This window comes from Buteo buteo, chromosome 3 (assembly GCF_964188355.1).
Source record: "Buteo buteo chromosome 3, bButBut1.hap1.1, whole genome shotgun sequence".
NCBI classification, from domain to species: Eukaryota; Metazoa; Chordata; class Aves; order Accipitriformes; family Accipitridae; genus Buteo; species Buteo buteo.
Window position 1 is genome coordinate 19,100,765 of NC_134173.1, and position 19,938 is coordinate 19,120,702.

At 41.4% G+C, this 19,938-nt stretch overlaps 1 protein-coding gene across 1 annotated transcript in view; it reads right to left on the reverse strand.

The window, feature by feature from the left end:
- Positions 1-19,476, reverse strand: part of GNAL (G protein subunit alpha L) — a 190,904-nt gene extending 171,428 nt beyond the window's left edge. The window contains exon 1 of the mRNA XM_075022952.1: positions 18,797-19,476. Within this exon, the coding sequence (XP_074879053.1) occupies positions 18,797-19,244 (448 nt within the window). The 5' untranslated portion in view covers positions 19,245-19,476. The remainder of the gene's footprint in view (positions 1-18,796) is intronic.
- Between the last annotated feature and the right edge of the window lie 462 nt (positions 19,477-19,938).

Genomic DNA, 19,938 nt, shown 5'->3' on the forward strand with positions numbered 1-19,938 from the left:
AAGCAAATGTGCAGATAAGGAGAAACAATGACTAAGAGAGATCACAAATAGAGGGAAAGGTGAACAGAAGAATATTTAGAGGCAGAAAATGTCCAGCTGATCTACACATACCAAGTAACTTGTCCTTCTGCTAATTGGCTGCTCTTTCTACTCCTAAGTGGCAAGAGAGATTTCTGGGATGGGAAGACGTTGGACAGAGGAAATAATTGTAAAATGAACAATTCTACTGCTTCTTAAAAGGTACTGAACTCAGAAGATTAGCCCATCAGAAGAGTGGACACAAAGCTCTGCTCAGTTCTTCCACTAAAAATTCAAGGCCCTGGAGCAGAACACATTGCTGAGTTGTCTGGAAACCAATCACAAAGGATAATCACTCCCTGGCAAAGGAGACTTGAGTTTGCGCCTGCATCCCAAACACAGTCTAACCTGGAGGTGGGGGTGGGAAACAGAAGAAAAGTAAATCACAAGCTGTAACCATCTGACAAGTATCTTCAGAGCTGCTGTTTCCACATCTACAGTTGACCAGTTATCACTGGTGAACTACAAAGCCTGAATGCAACTTACAGCTGTAGAATAAATCTCCACTGAGACTGTTCACAGTGGTCTTCACGATTAACTGTTTTGGTGGCAACAGGTTTACCTGTAAGTTGAGTTCTTGATGCAAGAAAGCAATCTTCCCTGTATAATGTCACAGAATAGCTCAAGAAACATTTAACAGAGCTAACAATCAATGTGTGAGGATTGCACAGACACCATCGAATGTAAGGTCCTAGAATTACACCTTCACATCTCTGGATCTATGAATATTGCATCTACCTTTCTGATGGCAAACCACAATGTTCTATCTGCTGCATCTACTGTAACGTGGTGTGATGCATGAGTGCCAATACAGTGCACCTCACTCCATCAAAGTGCTCTTTGAGACCACTTAGCCTTCCAAAAGAAACTACTTACTCCCTACCGTGAGTGGGTGGAATGTCTTGCAGAAGAGTTATCTTACATCTAGCAGAAGATGACTGAAAACACATGGGCCTGAAAAATAAACAGCCAGAAACAAAAGCCGACTTTGGGATATTCTCATTCATAGGCAAGATGTAGAAACTGATACAGAACATCCACTAAGCCACATGAAGGTTGCAACTCCTTACTAAGGAACCATCAGGAAGCTGAGAATTTACTTCTTAGCAGAAGAGAATTTACTTACTAGCAGAACTAGAAAGAATGGTTACCATTATGAAAATGCCAGACCAGCATCTGTTTTGTACAGAAGTTTCACCAGAAGATGGTCTTTCATCAGCTGATCTTGAAATTAACCACCATTCCCTCCCCATGTTAAAAAAAAAAATAAAAAAAAAAAACTCCAAGCTGGCTTTAAAATAAAATTAACACAAAAATAAAGTTTTCTCTTCAAGTTTACTCCCAGTTCACAAAATTGCAAAGATAGCATTAACAGTTTCAACTATGCTGTGGGAAAAACCATGGCAGCTTAGCTACATAATCCTCCTTCATTCAGTGCAAAGCAAATGGTGAGTAAAGAATAAATCAAGGTGATACAGCCAACAGCAGTGGTACTTGTAAACTGGTTGAAACTGGTGTAAAGAAAGACATTTGGCACAGCAAACAGGCTGTTACAGTTTTCTTTAAGGAACAGGAACTGTAGTCTTTCTTTGCTGCAGAGAGGTTTGCTTCACAGCAGGTCATACACAAGTGCCTTTGTATCCAGTGGCACTGTTCTTTACCCCTGAACTAGCAGGTAACTGGGAACACTGGATAAAGCTTTGAGTGCTACCACAGAAGTCATCTGGCACCTTAGGTATACTGACACAGGTCTTCCACTCTAGTTGCGGTCAAGTCACAGCTTCTTTTGACTACACATCCACTCAGATAGTCATTCAAATTCTGCCTAAACTTATTCTACATTTGTGGACAAGTCACTGAACTTTCTTCATAATTCTTGTGGCCTTTTCAGAGCAGCCAGCAATACCCAGAAGTTACAATAGTCAGAAATCAGCTCTGCGACTCAGTTATTTCTGAATTATTGACATGGTTTATCCAACACTGACCTCAGCTTAGATATGATCCCACAGGATTTATTAGTTCAGGCATAGTACCACAGATACAAGACAAGCCCTGAGCAACAGAATAGATGTGGGATCTAAAATAGGATAAAATCACATAATGTTTTGAATGGGATTTGGATCCCAGTTTGTTCCAATTAAGGAATGCAGGATTTCCAACTCCATTGTTATCAAGCCCACTGATGACATGTTCAATAAATACAGCTCATGGAAATATTCGTGAAGTGTAATTTTTATAGTCATGCTCATTTGCTAAGGAAAAATGGCAGACCTAATAACTATACTGAAGCTCTATACTAGAAATTGTACCACTATATAAACAGCTTTATCACCAGAGGTGGCAAAACAAAGCAGTAAGTATTATGAAGGAGCTTGACCATACAAGAAAATCCTGGTAACACCCAGTTCATTAACTACTAGTCTGCTTCAGCTTGGAGTAAATTAGGTTATTGACTGCAAGAACAAGCTGTTTCTTCATTTTTTTCCAGGCACCCTTGTCATGCATGAGCAGCAAGGGGCAGGGACAAAGTTTCCCCTTGCAGCAATACGGCTGTCAATCTGTCTAGGCTCAGAGACTTTTGCTTGGTGCAGTAAGATACTCCCATTACTCTTTGCTTATCCTCTTGCTCCCAAAGATGGTCAGAGGAGACTTTTCCATTACAAAAATCTTCAGTAGCAATGCAGTCTGACAAGCTTTACAACATGGGGCGGTTTTCCCAACATGGCATGCTGCTGCCAAAACATCCTCCAGTGTATTACATCTCATGCTTATCTGAAGTGAGGCAGGCGAAAGGGTATCAACAGTTGCTCCAAGTCATCATTCTTCCCTGGACTAGAAATAGGACATCGCAGACAGGAAAGCCAGGAACAGTATACTGTTAAGACTTGAAGACTTTCTCATGCTGCCATGACAGGGAACTTGTCTGACCAGCATCTGAGAGGCCCAGATCATTAAACTGGCATTGGGACATAAAAACGGTACCAGAAGATTCAGTTTCTTCCCAGCTGAGTTTTCACATCTCGGATGCATGGCCATAAGAGGAGGCCATACAGCTGCAGCATTATCGGTAAGTTTCCCTACTCTCAAAAGTATTTAATTTGAGAAGCAGTTTTCAGAAATTCTAGTAAACATTAACATAGTAACTTGGACACCAAAGGTAGTAGCTTTTTGTACCAGCTCTCTAAAGTAATTTTAGAAGTAGACCAGGCTGTAGACATCTAAACTAATAATTAAAATTCAGATGACATGTACGTTTGAGCATGTTCCACTTCTATTTAGATTTTCCATCTGTACAACAGGAAATATATCTATGGTTCACTCCTCAAAAATCCACATGAGACACTAAAGACTTCTGTATACAGTGCAAGAATTATTCCACATTAAAAAAATGAAGATGATATGCAGTCAACATGTCTTATTCAGTTGCTAATATTTACTCTATACTGTATATACTGCAAGGTAGGTAGGGACCTATGAGGAATGTAGAAAGGAAGCACAGACAGTCATGTAATCAAAGACAACATAATGAATGTTGATATAAAGCATACATACCAAACTTTGAACAGATACCCTTCATGCTGGAAATGCCTAACCTTTGCATGTGTATTTGACAGTTTAGCTATAGTTACACTCAAACCCTACTGATTGCTGTAGTTGAGTCTTCCTAATGATTTTCATTATATGACACCATTCAGCTGATTTTATTAGGTTTTAACATCTCAGCCTGAAGTTTTCTATGATAAAAACCAATGGGCATTTAGGATCAGAAGGGAAAATTAAAAAACCAAGCAAATAAGCATTTCTGTCAACATTTTAAGAAGTCTGCTATTCTGAAATCTATATTTTTTCAGCATCCTGCTTTTAAGTCAGGGGTTGCATACCGCATTGCATAGGCTCCATGAAAGAAATGGCATTTTCAGTTTTAAGTCTCAAAATAAAAACTTCCTTAAAAAATAATCATATTGTAAGCAAATGAATTATCACCATCACTTAAATACATACCCAATGACTGAACCAGGTACAATGTGACAAAAATAACACTAAAACAAAAATAAAGATTATTCGTCTTGAAGGAATTGATATATTCAGAGTATGCAAAACAACACTTTTGTGTGTAAGTCTTCCTCAGTGCTGACCATTTGACTCCAGCTGCAGTTGGTGGAAGACAAAACTGCTCAGTACTTTTGAAGCATTTCTGATGACATGTACCATATTCAAGCTGAAAAACGAGACATTCAAAGATGAAATTCATGAAAATAATTTTCTGCCATGCCTCTGGGTCTCAGCTCCCTCTTCCATCTCGAGCAGTAGGTTCCAGACTGATGGCACTGCAGAGTTAGGTTCACATCTGGGATTCCTGCCACCACAGCAAGACTTGCTATGCCTTCACTATAAGTATGCATTTTACATACTTGCACGTTACACTGACTTACAACTTCAGATCTTTACATACTACAGCAGAATCAGTAACACAACTGCTCCTATACTTAAAGTTATTTCTCCTCCTTCACAGTTTATGCTTGCAATCTATTTTGGAAGTTCTTTTTAAAGAAAATGCATGTTTCCTCCACAGGAAGGGTCCCTGTGTGGAGAGTTAGTTAAAATGCCAGAAGACCTGGCTCCAGCTAGAGCATTTTATCAGAACACCCACAGAGGAAGCGCTATCCTTTGAAATGTTAAATACATTGTCAACTATGGATGGGGGTCAAGAAAGCTTTTCAAGCCATCTGGTGCTCTGAAAGAAATGCATACACCTGAGAAGGAAAAAAAAAAAAAAAGAAAAAAAGAAAAAAAAAGATTGTCTGTGGTGACAGGATGATGGACTCAGTCAAGTATTTCATAAATTTAGATAATTGCTAGTGTGCATTTAGGATGAGTTAAAGAATGAGAATACCCCAATGTATTCACAGAGACTTAATTCTTCACTCAAACACCTATTAACAAAGAAGAGTGTTATGAAGGTAAAAACTCTACCTTAATCTTAGTAAATGGCTAGAACAAGAGTCGATTTCTAACATGTAACATACACAACAATTCTAACAATAAGCAGTTTTTGGAACAGATGTTATTTTTCCTAACTACTACCAAAAAAAGCCACCAAAAAGCTGACATGAAATAAAACTGTTAATTTACTAAGTGCTTGGATTTAAGAGCTTTACATTTTGAGCTGGACTCTTTTATGGTGAGGATGATTTCAAAACCTGAATGATCAGTAACTTCCCAGCCTTAAACAAAGACGGCAAAAAGTAACCGGAGTCACCTGATTTGAAAGACAGCGTTCATAAAAGGTCCAAGCAACTGCCTGCAAGATCTAACATAGCACTGAAGACACTTTTGGACTACAGCCAGTGACAAAGAAGGAAACAAAAAACAACATCATGAGATTATTTTTTTTCTCCTGCTCTGGTCTGTAGTAGCAGTAAATATTCAATTGGCTTAATATTTCATCTTGACAAAGCATTTTCAGCTTGTTGAAAGTATGAATTTAAATAAGCAGCTTGTCTCTTTTTTAAGAAAAGGAGAGGGAGGTGGACAGTTTGAACCACCCTAAAAACAGACTATACTTTAGCGATGCAATGGACCAAGCAAAACACTGCTGTTTCCAAAACATCTCCTCAAGTTAATAAAATTATTTGTTTTGCTAGAAATCATACTAGCACCATGCTCTTCTAGACCATGCTAGACCAAGACGTGGATAACCTGCCTCATTGTTTAATGAAAACATTCACCCAGAAATGTCAGGTTATGTTTTTTACTTAAAAGAGTAACAGCAAATAATGCTGTGTGTGTCAACACAAGTAATTCTTTAAACAGAGATTCTTGCCCTCTTTCTTCACAGGGTGATCTAAACAGTTCTTTTCTCAATATTTACAGGAGAATTCAATCCAGGAAGGATCCAAGCATGCATGTCCTGCAAATCACCACAGATAATGGCGTAAAGAATGTCAATCACATTTACCGTTACTCTACAGAATAACCTCAGAGACTCAGAAAATAAAGTTTTTCAGGTAGGAGATCCTGTTATTTAGGTTACACACAGTCTGAGAAAAATCACATTCCATCGAGCACAGGACTGGTATCTACCACCTAAGGTCCATGAATCAGTAATAAGTTATTTGCTTAATTGAAAATAAATATTTGAGGGATATTGATAACAAACACCATTGATTAAGTTAAAGGCTTATGTCAATATAAGACATTTGATATTATAAATAAGCAACACATGTATGCCTGTTGTTATTCTGCAAATGATTAATACAATACATTTTAAGTGGATCAGGAATCAGCTAAGAGATGGATTTCAAGAAATAAGTGTGAATCATCAACTAGTTGCAGTGTTGCTAGTAAGGTCCTCACAGGACCAGTAAATTTTTAGTCACTGATTAAAGATACCACTGTGAATAATGCTAGCTTAACAAAGACTGAAATGTGGACGAGCAGTAATGTTGGAGAAGAGCAACTCTCCAATAAGCACAGTACAATCAAATAATACTCTACAATGAGCCACTGCAAGGTCTTATCTCTAGAAGCAGCAGAAGCAGAGTACAAAGATTTTTATAGGCCAGTTTCAGAAAGACTTGGATATATAGTAGTTCTGAATTGCCTGATGAACCAAGTAAAAAAGGAAAAACGATGCTTCCTCCAGAAAATAAATACAAACAAGAACACCATTAGAAGCAGGCATTGCCCACTTCTGAGATGTTGAAAAAACAGTTCAGACAAGCAATAGGTGAAGAGCACAGTTAGCTTTTAAGGAATATTTTCCAGCCTGTTTTCTTTCAAGGAATGGAATAACTACATGAGTTACAGCTACAAACAAGATGGAGAAAGCAAGTGCAGTATGAATTCCAGCCAAGTAGAAGCTGAAGTTGGTGGGTGGGTCAGAGTGTGTCCTATTTAGAACTGAAATAAGGTCCCAAACAATACCACTGCTTGAACACTATATGAAGATTACTTTAGTAATATTCATGTTAAAATTCAAGCAACTTAATAATTTTGAGCACAGAGACTAACTGGGAAGTAAAATGATTTCTTGGTTATATAGATAGTGGCATGGAAAAATCTTACTGGTTACTTCTGGACTTTCAGTCTACTTATTCATAAATTCCTTAAATCTGCTCCACTGTCTGGTTGCTTACCTCACACTGATGAAGCAGCTACCAATACTAAAGTCTTACCAGTCTAACTTCAGAGAGAACTGCATTAGGGGATAAAGGATTGAACTCAAAAGATGCTGTGTATTTATTTATTTGGTACTCCGTAGTATCTTCAAATTGTTTTTTCTGATATAGGATTAAGAGAGATTAATTCAGCATTTCTTTGCACATCATGTAAACAGCCAGTTCAAGTAAGCTTCTAATTACTCTTTTACCAAGGGTATCAGGATACAGAATGTGGGGGGCGGGGGAGGGGTGGTGGTGTGTGTGGAACCCAACAAAAAACAAACCGTCAGAAATTCTTACTTTGAAATAAGTTTATTTGACCTCTAAAGAAACACAAAGTGAGGTATTACAAGGAGGCTTTGGATTCACTTTAAACAGGAAGTCAAAGGAGGGGAGAGGGGTAGGGGAAAAAAAAAAATCAAACCAGAAGAGAACTTTTACATTTCAGTGGCAGTCAACATAGTAGGATGTACTGATGTTATGCTGCTTAGGCTTGAGAAGGTTATGTATTTGTTTTGCCCTGCACCCAATCTACTTGTACTAGAATACCAGGTACTGAAGAACCTTGGCAGGCTGTGCCATTGCTCACACAAGCAATGCAAAAAACCCCCAAGAAACTGTGGCATTAAGGTGAATGGTCTCCCCAAAGAGCACAACCAGGTATTAACACATACCTGTTCTTAAGCATTGTATAGGGAGGCAGACCGAGTGTGAAACATCTGCTCGTTCTCGTTCAGAGCATCAGAATCCCTATTTCCTTCTGAAACTGCTGGAGCAGAAGCACTAGCAAAGGTACTGGGCATAGCATGAAGCAGCATGGAAGACAGTCCTGTGCCACCCGTGCCCACCCCAAAACCTTCTGTAACACAGTCCTCTGAATGGCTGTTTAACCTTTCACTGCACTGCTTTAACTTTTCCTGACACGTTAGAAGGTATTATTCAGTCTCCAGCAGATAGATCACATATCTATGAATCCCTTTTAACTACACAAGGACTATTGCCAAATGGTCTCTGGAGTAGATTACTTTTCAGGTGATCCATTCTACATTAAATTATGAGCAACTTCAAGTATCAATAAACTATTCTCTCCTTTTCAGCTTTTCCATGAAACAGTTTTCCTTCCACCTCTGGTAGTTCAAAGACATAGCTGACACATACCTGGAGCCAGAATCCACTGACAGAGGAGAGTTCTGCATATCACAAGCCAAACACCACTGTAGGCATTTTTGTTCTTTTTCCCCCTATGCTGAGTCAACATCCTCAGCTTTATATATAGTTAAGAGGTAGAAGGCCCTAGGAGTGAATATGTTGCCTCCTTAAATATTATTGTAGTTTCCCCATTTAAAAACAAAACAAAAAACCCAACAAAACCCAACACCATACCAACTGTACTATTTCAATAATAATCAGGTTGGAAAGACACTATTGAGCAAACAAGCTCATGAATCCCGATGTCACATCAAGTAGAATAAGAAAACCTGAGGGAGGAGAAATGGAATTGCTGGAAGCTCATGGAAGCATCAGAGGGATTGCTACAGCTTCTGATCTGAAAGCAATACATCAGGAAGCACTGAATCAAGCACAACTCTACTGCTTCTGTATCAGTCTTCCATTAAGAGAAATTAAATGCTTTAGAGCACTGAAGAATCACAGAAAGTGTCAGGCTGTTCAAAATGTTCTTAAAAGTAAGAAGAAAAATGTATTTACTAAAAGGAACAAGGCATGCCAGTTATTTAAGTGCTGTTTGTTATCCAGTCTTTCTCCAACTGCCAGAAGGTTGTGTTCCCCTCCCAGTGCTATTTCATCTATAGGCACAACCCAAATCAATACGAACTTGAAATTCAATTCTGTTCAACAAACCAAAGCCACAGAAATTCACATGAAAGAAGGGTGGTTTGTTGGTTGGTCGTTTTTTGTGCTCCGCCTCCCCCACCAAAGACTGTGAGAAAATACTATAAAGAATTTCAGATTTTCAAAATGTTAAATCAAAGTAACATCAACTACTCAATCTGAACCAGAATTATTGTCCTGTACATCCCATCTGTTTTCCTTCACGAAATATTTTCAAGGGATAAACGCAAAACAGTTTGAACCGCTATTGTTCTGCATTAAGCCATGCTCACAAGTCAGCAGACCCAATGAATAGAAGGATCTGAAAGTCACCTTAAGTTATAGCCAATCCTTAATGCAGTTTTCCTGCTTGTTTATGCATGACTAGGTTGCAGAGCTTTACACATAACCACACTATACTTGTAGTGTACTACAAGATTCTTAAGCACAGCTGAAGCAGAAAAACTTATCTTGTACACATTGAGGATTTTTTTCTTTGTTCAGTTTTTAGTATTAGATGATTAAATGATTGGGAGAAAACAGACACATTATGCGACATGAATACCTTCCACAGCATCTTGCCATTTAGAAAAGAAAAAAGACTTTTTTTTTTTTTTTAATTTAAAAACCCCCAAACCTCTTTAACCATACCTTTACAGATTATGAAGTGGCTACTTCTGCATATGTCCTTTATACAAATTATTATATTCTTCTGGATCTTAGGTTTTTAGTTTGTGTAAGAACATAAAAAAACCAAGTATGTCTTTGCAAAGGCTGGCACATGTTAGAAGCACTTAGTATCTTGTTCATCTCTCTCACAGAGAGTGAATTAGACAAGTGCAGCAAGCTCAGAACAAGCAGAAGATAACACCGTAAGTCTATTTTGTAATTCAAACATCTAGTGAGTCAAAGGATGAAAATAAAAACAATCTTGTTACAGAATCCATTAGACTTGCCCTATTCTTACAAAGCTTTAAGCCTATGAGATACACCAGCATATAATCCAACCACATACTCCTTAAGGCTTGTTTAACTCACCTAGACTCCTCATGGCTATCTACCGTGTTTTACAAGAACTTCACTGGTGGCATGTGTGCACGCACAGACGTGTGTGTGTATCTCTATCTGAAACAGTGTCATCTGGAACAGAAAACTATTCTTCAGTCAACATGAAATTAATTCAAGCATGTGAAATATGAACGAGTCCTCTCACTGAAGAAAAAAGCAACTTGCTTCTGTTGTAGCTTAGTCCTCCACATGAGGCTTTCAAGAAAATAAAGATGATTATTAGGAAGGCACTGCCTAACACCATGCAGTGTATTCTGCGTTTGCTTCAAGATCCAGAATGACTAATTCTCCATAATTAAGAGAATTGTACCATAACAGAGTTGGTAATGTCTCCAGCAATGTTTGCGACATTTTTCAATAAAAGATTAAATCGCTTAATATAAATCTCACTTGCACAGCAGAATAAGGACCCATGATCATCCACATTTTGGGCAGTTTAGCATAGCCTTCATTCTTCATGATGGAAACATAAAACTCTTTCTATCCATTTTGATCCACATATGACAAGTTAAATACAGCGGATATTACATGTATTAAAAAGTATGTATTTTCAAACAATAAAACAGAGGGATTGGGAGTGGGGAAACAATACCCACAGAGACTGAGGACTCAATTTATTGTCAGGTTTTTATTAGAGATGTTTTCAGCCTGCTATTTATCTCCAATGCATGCACTAACCCAAATCACACAAGGAATGTTCTCCTTTTCTGCAGCTTCTGAAGAACAACTAGATAATTTGCTGGAATTAACTGCTGAAAAGAGCTTCCTTTTTGCCCTTTACAGGAATGAAGTCTTCTTAAAAGAAACTGTCAAAATTGTATTGCCTAGCATAGAGAAAGTGAAAGACTTTTCAATTCTTTTTCTTATTGTTTAAATACTTGGGGGGGCAGGTGGGGCTTTATACTTTTGAACAGCTTTATAAGCTCCAAAATGCATGTTGTTCGCACATGATGTTATCTTTATTTTAGCTAAGAATTCACAGTATAGAATTTAAAATACAACCTCAATCTGACTTACTACAGTAATGGTATTTTGAGAAAGAATAATTTATTATTCTTGAAACCTAACATTACTTTAAATGTAAGTGGAATTTTTAATTCTTCAAACTTAAGTTTAAAACCAAACAAAAGTAAAATACCAGATTTTGAGGAAGAAATTCAAGTCTGACTTCAAAGAGATCTTATCAGTTAAGATCTTCCACTACAGGTGACTGATGTTATGCTTTATGTTACAGTCATTAATTGGCAGGTTTTCTTCTTGGATTTTTTGATCCTTTGCATGTGAAAACAAGGAAAAAATAAATATTTTCTTAAATACTTTTTATCTATTCTAGTCCCAAACAGTATGTCCTTCCTTCTTCATACAGCTTATCCAGTGAGGCTTTAAGTCCTTAAACTTTTATTCAATATTCATGTGCAGACAAATCATGAGACAGGAGTTTCACATATACTTATGCACTGCTGCAGGGATAACATGAAACATCACTAGTCAGCATACTTAATGCTCATTCACTCTTGGAAAAGGCATAAATATGATGTGCATAGGCCAGGTAGGAAGCTGCATTTCTTCCAGAGCCTGCACTCCTGGGTATTTAAAAAGCAAAAAACCAAACCACCCAGCCTTATTGATTTATGATATTATCAGTCAAAAGAAAACATATAAAATTTTAAAAAAACTAAAACAGTTCTGTCAGACAGTTTTAAGTAATGGCACAGTAGGACAAGTTTCTGCCCATAAAGTGAAAGATGTGTTGATGACTGCAGCACAACAAATAGCTCACAGGGTTGAGCAACCACACAAGGCTGTAAATCTTAACCATAACTGGATGATTTTAACTATCTACAAAAGGCTGCTTTTATTAAGAACATAGTAAGTAATAACTACTGACATACATTTTCCATCTCTAAAAATAGATCTGCATCTTCAGTGAAAGACAGCTTTAGATTTCTTTTGGACCGTGGCACCAGTCGACAGGCTGAATAACATCTGCTCTGTGCTTCATTTTACTAATTTGTTCAACCCACCAAGCATCTACTCTACAAAGAGCATTACAAAAGATCCAAACCACACAGAATTTAAGAAAACACCGAAAGGTATGGTCAAGACTTCCCCAATGTAAAAATGGTAACTCAGAAATTTCTATCCTTTCTATTGGAGGGTAAGCAACAGCTCTGTTATCTTAGTTACACCATTTTGTTTCTCTACTATTGTTCAGAAGTCCGTGGAGAAGAATCATTTCCATATCATTCAGTGAAAGCAAAGTGTTCCTAGAACAGGCTATCAAATAGGTTAAATTTAGTAAGCAGAGGGAAGACCAGGTTTCCCCCACAGCTCAATGAGGCTGTTGGATTAAAAAGAAAAGAAGAAAGATTTTTTTAAAAATTAACTCAACTTTCTAAGCTCAAATGGTACCTGACTTGAAAAGTAAGTTGAAGGAAGCCACGACTCTAGGGAAAACCACCCCCCCCTACAAGCAGTAAATATTTCCCCAAATTTGTATAGTTTCACTGTGTAAAAGATGCTAAAATGGAAAAAAAAAAAAACCAAACCCCACAATATAAGTATAATTTATACAGTGTTCTTGGAGAGTGAAAAAATCTCATAAGATTCAGTTAAGGAATGCCAAAGGGCTGGCAAGGAAGGAAATATGGGGTATGGGATTGGGCAGTGGAAAGGTATGAACATGGGAACAAAGTATCAAACTGTATTTCTTCTAAACTGGGGGCAGGGCGGGGGAAGGCATGGGGAAAGAGAAAACAAGTGTACAAATCCCAAAGTTTTATATACTCTTTAAAATTTCTGCAGTCAAGAAGTTACAATGGTAATGGGAGCTTAAAAAGACAAAGATATTAGCATAGCTTGCTTAATTAAGACACTATGCTACGATAAGCATTTGTGGAATACACACTGATATGCAAAACTTGCCTAATAACTGAAAGTTCATATTGCCTAAGTAACAGCTGCAGAAGCCACCCTTGCTCAGCAGTTAAAGCCTCCCAGCACTGTGTGCTGGTTTTGGCTGGGATAATTTTCTTCCCAGTAGCTAGAATGGGGCTAAGTTTTGGATTTGTGCTGGAAACAGTGTTGATAACACAGGGATGTTTTTGTTACTGCTGAGCAGTGCTTACACAGAGCCCAGGCTTTTTCTGCTTCTCACCCCACCCCACCAGTGAGGAGGCTGGGGGGGCACAAGAAATTGGGAGGGGACACAGCCGGGACAGCTGACCCCAACTGACCAAAGGGATATTCCAGACCATAGGATGTCATGCTCAGCCTATAAAGCTGGGGGAAGAAGGAGGAAGGGGGGGATGTTCGGAGTGATGGCGTTTGTCTTCCCAAGTCACCATTAGGCATGATGGAGCCCTGCTTTCCTGGAGATGGCTGAACACCTGCCTGCAGATGGGAAGTGGGGAATAGATTCCTTGCTTTGCTTTGCTTGCGCACATGGCTTTTGCTTTACCAATTAAACTGTCTTTATGTCAACCCACGAGTTTTCTCACTTTTACTCTTCCAATTCTCTCCCCCATCCCACTGTGAGGAAGGTGAGTGAGAGGCTGCATGGTGCTTAGTTGCTGGCTGGGGTTAAACCATGACACACTACTACACATAGAATAGAACAAAAAAGGTGTATTTTTTCCTTAAAAGTGATTAAAAAATAAGCAAAATTAATCAACGAACTGAAATCAGTTAGAACAGCTAAACATGGGCCAAATGCAATTAGTCAGTAATCTACAGAATAAAGAAAAGCTAAGTGTTGTAAATAAGGGATCACTTTCAGCACACTTAAAAAATGCCCAGAGAACTAATTCCAACATGTCCTGATGAGTTCCGCCTACTGGTTTCCTCATCTGCAAGGCATGCATATACACTTCAATGTGATGGCATAAGTTACAACAAAACCAGAAGAGCATTTGGAAAGATATGCGAATGATCCAAAGGATTAGGGATTATAAAACCCATTTACTTTATTACATTGGTCGGTATTTGCAGCCCATTATCTCAAAGTCCTAAAAATATCTGTTCCTATCAATTTTATATCCATTATCTACATGCTCGTACTACCTGGCTATAGGGATCCTAAATCTACCAACACAAACCAACAAGTTTTTTTGTAAAGACGAGATAGGGATATACAGGATGCAACAAGAAGATGCAACACCCTGGAACACAAGCAGCGGTGCCCAGCTCAGTTACGGACCAGGGAGGGCATCATCTCTGGTGGTAAGAGGAAAAACACCCCAAGCACACAGCCTTATGCAGGTACAGGCAAAGTATCAGCACATCAAGCTAAACTAAATTCAGGTATTTATCAATAAGCATGAGTTGGCACTATATAAAAGTTAGTTATTTTTAAAATAAGATTTATTAAGGTTAATTTTAATACTTAAAATTGGTTTGGGGATTATAAACTTAAGGGTTTGCTGATGCAGCATACATAAATAACAGACTGCAATTTTAGTCTGAAAGCCACTGTCAGAGCAGAAATCCTTTTTGCAACACAGTGTAATTCTGACAACAGTCAACAGGTGCGTAGTTAAGAAAATAAAAAACTGTAGTAAAGCATTCTGTTTGTTATACACCTCTGAGCTTTCAGGGATCTACAGCTTAGGAACTCCCCAAGGTTGACAAGGCATTTTTGTGTTTGATTTCCATTAATTCAGGGGAACTGTGTTTCTTTGTATGTTTTATACACTTTTGTGTATAAACATCATCAAATATGTCTAAATTTCACTACCAAGTCAATACTTAAATATCATGTAAGCAGCTACAGGATCTTTTAAAGGAAGAAAACTACTATCTCCATTTTCCCTCCCTCAATCCCTATATCATTACTTTCAGTTTCTGTTGAACAGAAAAGCTTTTCCTCCCAGCACTTTCAGTTTCAGTTTAGCAGGGAAGTGCAAAAGAATGAGTTCTACTTGAGAAAGTCATCCAAAGTTAGGACAGCAACCAGGAGTCAGGGGAAGTGGAAAAAAACAGGAGCCAGAGGAGACCAGAAGACAACAGCTAACTAGGAAAAAAAAATTATTTATTAAAAAATTATTTATAATGTAATAAAAATATTTATGGCTTACTTCAACATTACATGAGCCTTAATTATACCACAATGGTTAGCACTTTGTTAAGAGCCAATCCCCCTTCACCCCACTTACTCCCAAAATAGTTTAAAATACAAGACTGGAAATGAGAATTTAAATTGCTTCTACAGCTTCTAGGAAATCAGCAACTAAACAGTCTTGTAGAAGAGAGTATCTGCAGTTCTCTGGAAAAAAAAGACCAAACAGAAAACAAGACAGAAACCAAAGCTACAAGACTCTGACCAAGCCCTGTAAATCTGTGCAATAAATATGGATGCTTAAAAAAATTTCTCATCTCAAGGTTAGCAAAAGCATCCTAAGAATTCTGCACAGATTAACATTTTCACTTATAAAAATAAAAGGAAATAAAACCCCACCAATAATATAGTGCACATTAATCAATTCAAGGTTTTCAGTCCTTTCTCCTTTTTTAAAGTGGACATTAAACAAGAAACAGCCAATTGCGGTAGAAAGCAAATTTCCATTTTGTGTGGGTTCATCTTCTTGCAGAAGAAGAAAAACAAACCAACCAACTCAAACCATGTTTGCTGTCACTCCAGTGCACCAGGAAAGCCCCCACATCACAGTTACAGCCACCTGATACTGATACACCTATTTGTGGGAGGCATACACAGAGCTGTTCTCAAGGACTTACCACACACCCCCCTTTTCACAACTACTGGTTATGACAAAACATGTTAAGTGTTTCTAAATGTAGGTTAGAGGGGAGCGTCAAAACATCATGTGCAGCATGAGACATTAATCGGGGGGGAGCTGTGACAGGTAAGAACATGTTCTTAGAGAGCTATTTAGGAACATATGCTAAAAAAAAGCCTTTGAGACTTCATAATATTTTGGTAACTTATATGCATAGCTCATCACAAAGCTGATTGTTTTCATTTGACATAATAAAAGGAGAATTAGTGTGCTTTTAGGGAAAGGTCATTTCCAAGCATTTATAGAAGCTTCTCTTCTAATATACTACTTATTTAGAGACTCTAGGATTATTAATGTTCTTATACTAGTGCACTTATCTGTATATCCTTTTCATATCTAGTTGTAGCTCCTTAAAATATACAGTGTTTTCCTCTAAACTTTCAATAATATCCTCTAAACTTGCCCCAGTTCACGTACAAGACATACAGGGACAAACCAAATCAAAGCTATTATTTACAAACTTGTATTTAAAAAACCAGAAAGAAACAAAGCCCACACCAATGCTGTTGCTCAACTTTGTTTATTCTGTGACAGTGCTCTGCTGTCACTGCATTCACCATTTCTCCGCTGCTATGGATTTCCTCCATGTTGATCTACAAAAATATTCCTCCTCTCTCCAGCAAAGGCACGCTGTTTAGGTTCACTCTCCCAGGAAGACCTTAGGGACAGGGATCAAGTTATTTACCACAAGAAGCGCTGTAAAATATCAAGCTGATAATATTCTTCGATCTAAAAGACTTCTGCATGCATCCCAAGTCTTTTCCTCTGTGCAAGACTGAAAACGATTACCTTGTGCAATGCAATTTTGCTTTACTCTTTCTCTGACAAATAAACCCTTCCCCATTCTAAATATTTTCCTCTTAACTAGAGCAGAATTTCTACTTCTTTGCAAACAGCAACACAAAGCACCTGCAGCTCTCCCTACACCCAAATCAAACATTGATGTCAGGCCCTGATCAGCCAGGGCTGAAACAATAATCCAGCATTTCCTCCCTGCGATACAGAGAACAACAGAGTATTTTCTGACTATGACACAGATTTAATACAAAATCCAACACAGAGAGTCTTGGGAGTGTTGAGTGTCTTTCAGGGTGCCAAGGGTCAGACATGGTTTATTTTTCAAATTGCATTGTTTCTGAGCAGGTGCCTACTGCTCTGGTTTACTATGACAACCGCCCATGTTATAGACTACATGCAGTACCTATTTGTTAGGATCCTTTTGTTCAAGCAATTACATTCCTCTCTAGAGGAAGGTCACCAACCAGTATCTTTGCCTTCTGGTAGCCATATTGGTCACAACATACCTTCAGATGTTACAGGAAGAAAAACCTTTTTAAAATACACTTTTTTAATGGAATATTTTAAATTTTAGAGTTAAATACTGGTATCAGAAGAAACATTTTACAAAGAGTATTATTAATTCCATGGAGTAGGAATTACATCTTCTTTCTCTTTCCTTTTACTGGCTGTACTGGTATCCTACAGGCTGGTATTTTATGGGAAATAATAAAGCCCATGATTTGTTTTTTAGAATTGGAGCACTACAGTTCTCACAAACATTGCTTATACCTTTTGTACACTGCTGTATTTCATATTTTGTCCTCCCCTCACCCAGCAACAGGAATGAAGGAATCCAATAACATGGAAACCCAGCTTTATAAAGACAGACGTAAGGCTACCCAAAACCTGGAAGACACACAGATAAGCACCAAAACTCCGTACCACACAACTTTATGAAAACACGCAAAGCAAGCTAATGCAAAAGCAAATCGGTATTGCCACGCTAACAGAAAACAGAGATTTATGACCACAGCTAAGAGGCCAAACAAGCCCTCTGCCCAGACCATAAAAAAAAAAGCCCTGCAGTATGACTGTTCTGTTTCCTGCAGGAAATGAGATGCTTGTATTAGATACCCCTGTGGTTTTCATACTGTAAATGTATCAGCTGGTACAAATCCTCTGGAGAGGACTATTAACTAATGCTTAGAAAGAGCAGTGGCAATAGCAGACCGCAGGTAGCGCCTCAGAGGAGAGGGGACAAAAGCTGACATGTCATCCCTAAAAAAATTTGAGGGCCAACAGCTGAAGAACCCATCTTCTAGTAGAGGCGATGTCTGCAAGGACTATACGTACATACCTACAGCCGCTTATCTCCCCTTACACCGCTCGCTGCTCTTTAGATACGGAGCCTATTGCTCATCAGCACTCCTCTCGTGTAGGAGCCACAAGCCCCCACTGTCGCTCCTCAGCGGACCATCCCCGGTTACACACGGCGGAGGAGGACCATCCACAGGCTCCACACATCTCACGCATGGCCATTTTTCCTCCTTGCTACTGTGGGTCTGTTTGGGGGTTGTTTTGTTGTTGTTGTTGGGTGGTTTTTTTTTTTAATGCTTCCGAGTTGCTCGGGCGCTAAGACGACCAACTTCTGGCCGAGGCGGCCCCCCCGCCCGGCGCAGGGCTCCCCTCCCCCGGAAGACCCCGGGGCTGCCCCATCCGCATCGCTCCCGCCCGGCGGCCTGGGTGGAGCCGCTCGCCCTCGCGGGACAAGCACCCCTCGTGTTATCCATTGCAAAGCCACTGCCAGGGCCAGAAGGGGGGAAGAGGGCCGAGGGGCAGGAGGAAGGGGGGGGGGGGGGGGTATAAACCTGTCTGGGGGAGAGCCCGGTGGACGGAGGCGGGGGGGGGGGGGGGGCGGCAGCGGGGAGACAAAGGAGCGATGGAGGGCGCCCACGGAAAACGGGGGAAGCCGGGGAGGGGGCGCTGCCGGGGAGCCCCGCGGGGCACCTGCCCGCCCCGGCACACGCCCCGCACAGGCACACGCACACTGCTCCACGCACACACACACACACGCGCGCGTACCCAGCAGCAGCAGGCGGTGCGTCTGCTTGTACTCCCGCTTCTGCTCCTTGAGCGCCCGGTCGATGCTCTTGCTGACTTTCCTCGCCTCCTTCTCCGCCTCCCTCTCCTCCAGGCGCAGCTTCTCCCAGGGTCTCTGCAGCGCCGGCGGCTGGTGCAGCGCCTGCTGCCGCGCCGCCGCCTTCCCCCCGCCGCCGGGGCCGCCGGCCTTGGGCAGCGGCGGCCGCTCGGGGGCCGCCCCGTTACCGCCGCCGTTCTGCAGCAGCAGCGGCGGCCCGTCCGCCTCCCCGCCGGGCTTACCGCCGGGCCGGAGCGGGGCGCCGAGGGGCTGCGGCTGCGGGGCGGCGTGAGGCTCCGCCGGCGCTTCGGGCTCCGAGGCGGCGCCGGCGCTGGAGATGGAGCCGCCGGCGTCGCCGAAGAGCCGCGGGCGCAGGCTGTAGCAGAGCCCCATGGCTCGGTGCCCCCGCCGGGGACGGGCTCTGGCGCGGCGGGGTTGGCCTCAACGCTTCCCGCCGGCCCTACGCGCCGGGGAGGGGGCGCCGCGGAGCCCCTCACGGCCCCGCTGGGCCATCTTGCATTTTCCTCCCCGGGCGGCGGCAACGGCTCCTCCGCGCCGATCACCTGACACCCAGCCGCCACCGCCGGGTCCACCTTACCGTAAATACCCCAGCGCCAGCCCACCGCGCAGCGCTGGCCGCCGGCGGGGGAAGGGCGGGGGCACGCCGCCCGCGCCGCCACACAGGCGCACACACGTTCGCAGCCCACCGCTCCCCCCCCCTCCGCCCTCAACCGGCGCCGCCGTCCCCTCACGCCACCCCGCCCCATGGCCGCCTTCCCCCGCGGAGGGGGCGAGGGGCTCCCAGCCTGGAGCCCCCTCAGCGCGGACCCTGGCTGCCTACGGCACCCGCCCTCCCTGCTTCCTCCCTCAGGGAAGGGCCACCGGGCCCGGGCCTAAGCCCCCTGAGGGGCAACCTCATCCCCCGGCACCCCCGGGGAGGAGCCGAGACCCCTGGCAGAAAGGGACCCCTGAGGGTGACAGCGACCCGGGGAGAGGCCGAGGCAGCCCCCGGCCAGCCTTCGCAGCTACAGCGCGGTTTTTCAGCCCCTGTACGCACAGGCGGCTTCTCGCCTACGCGCTGACTAAC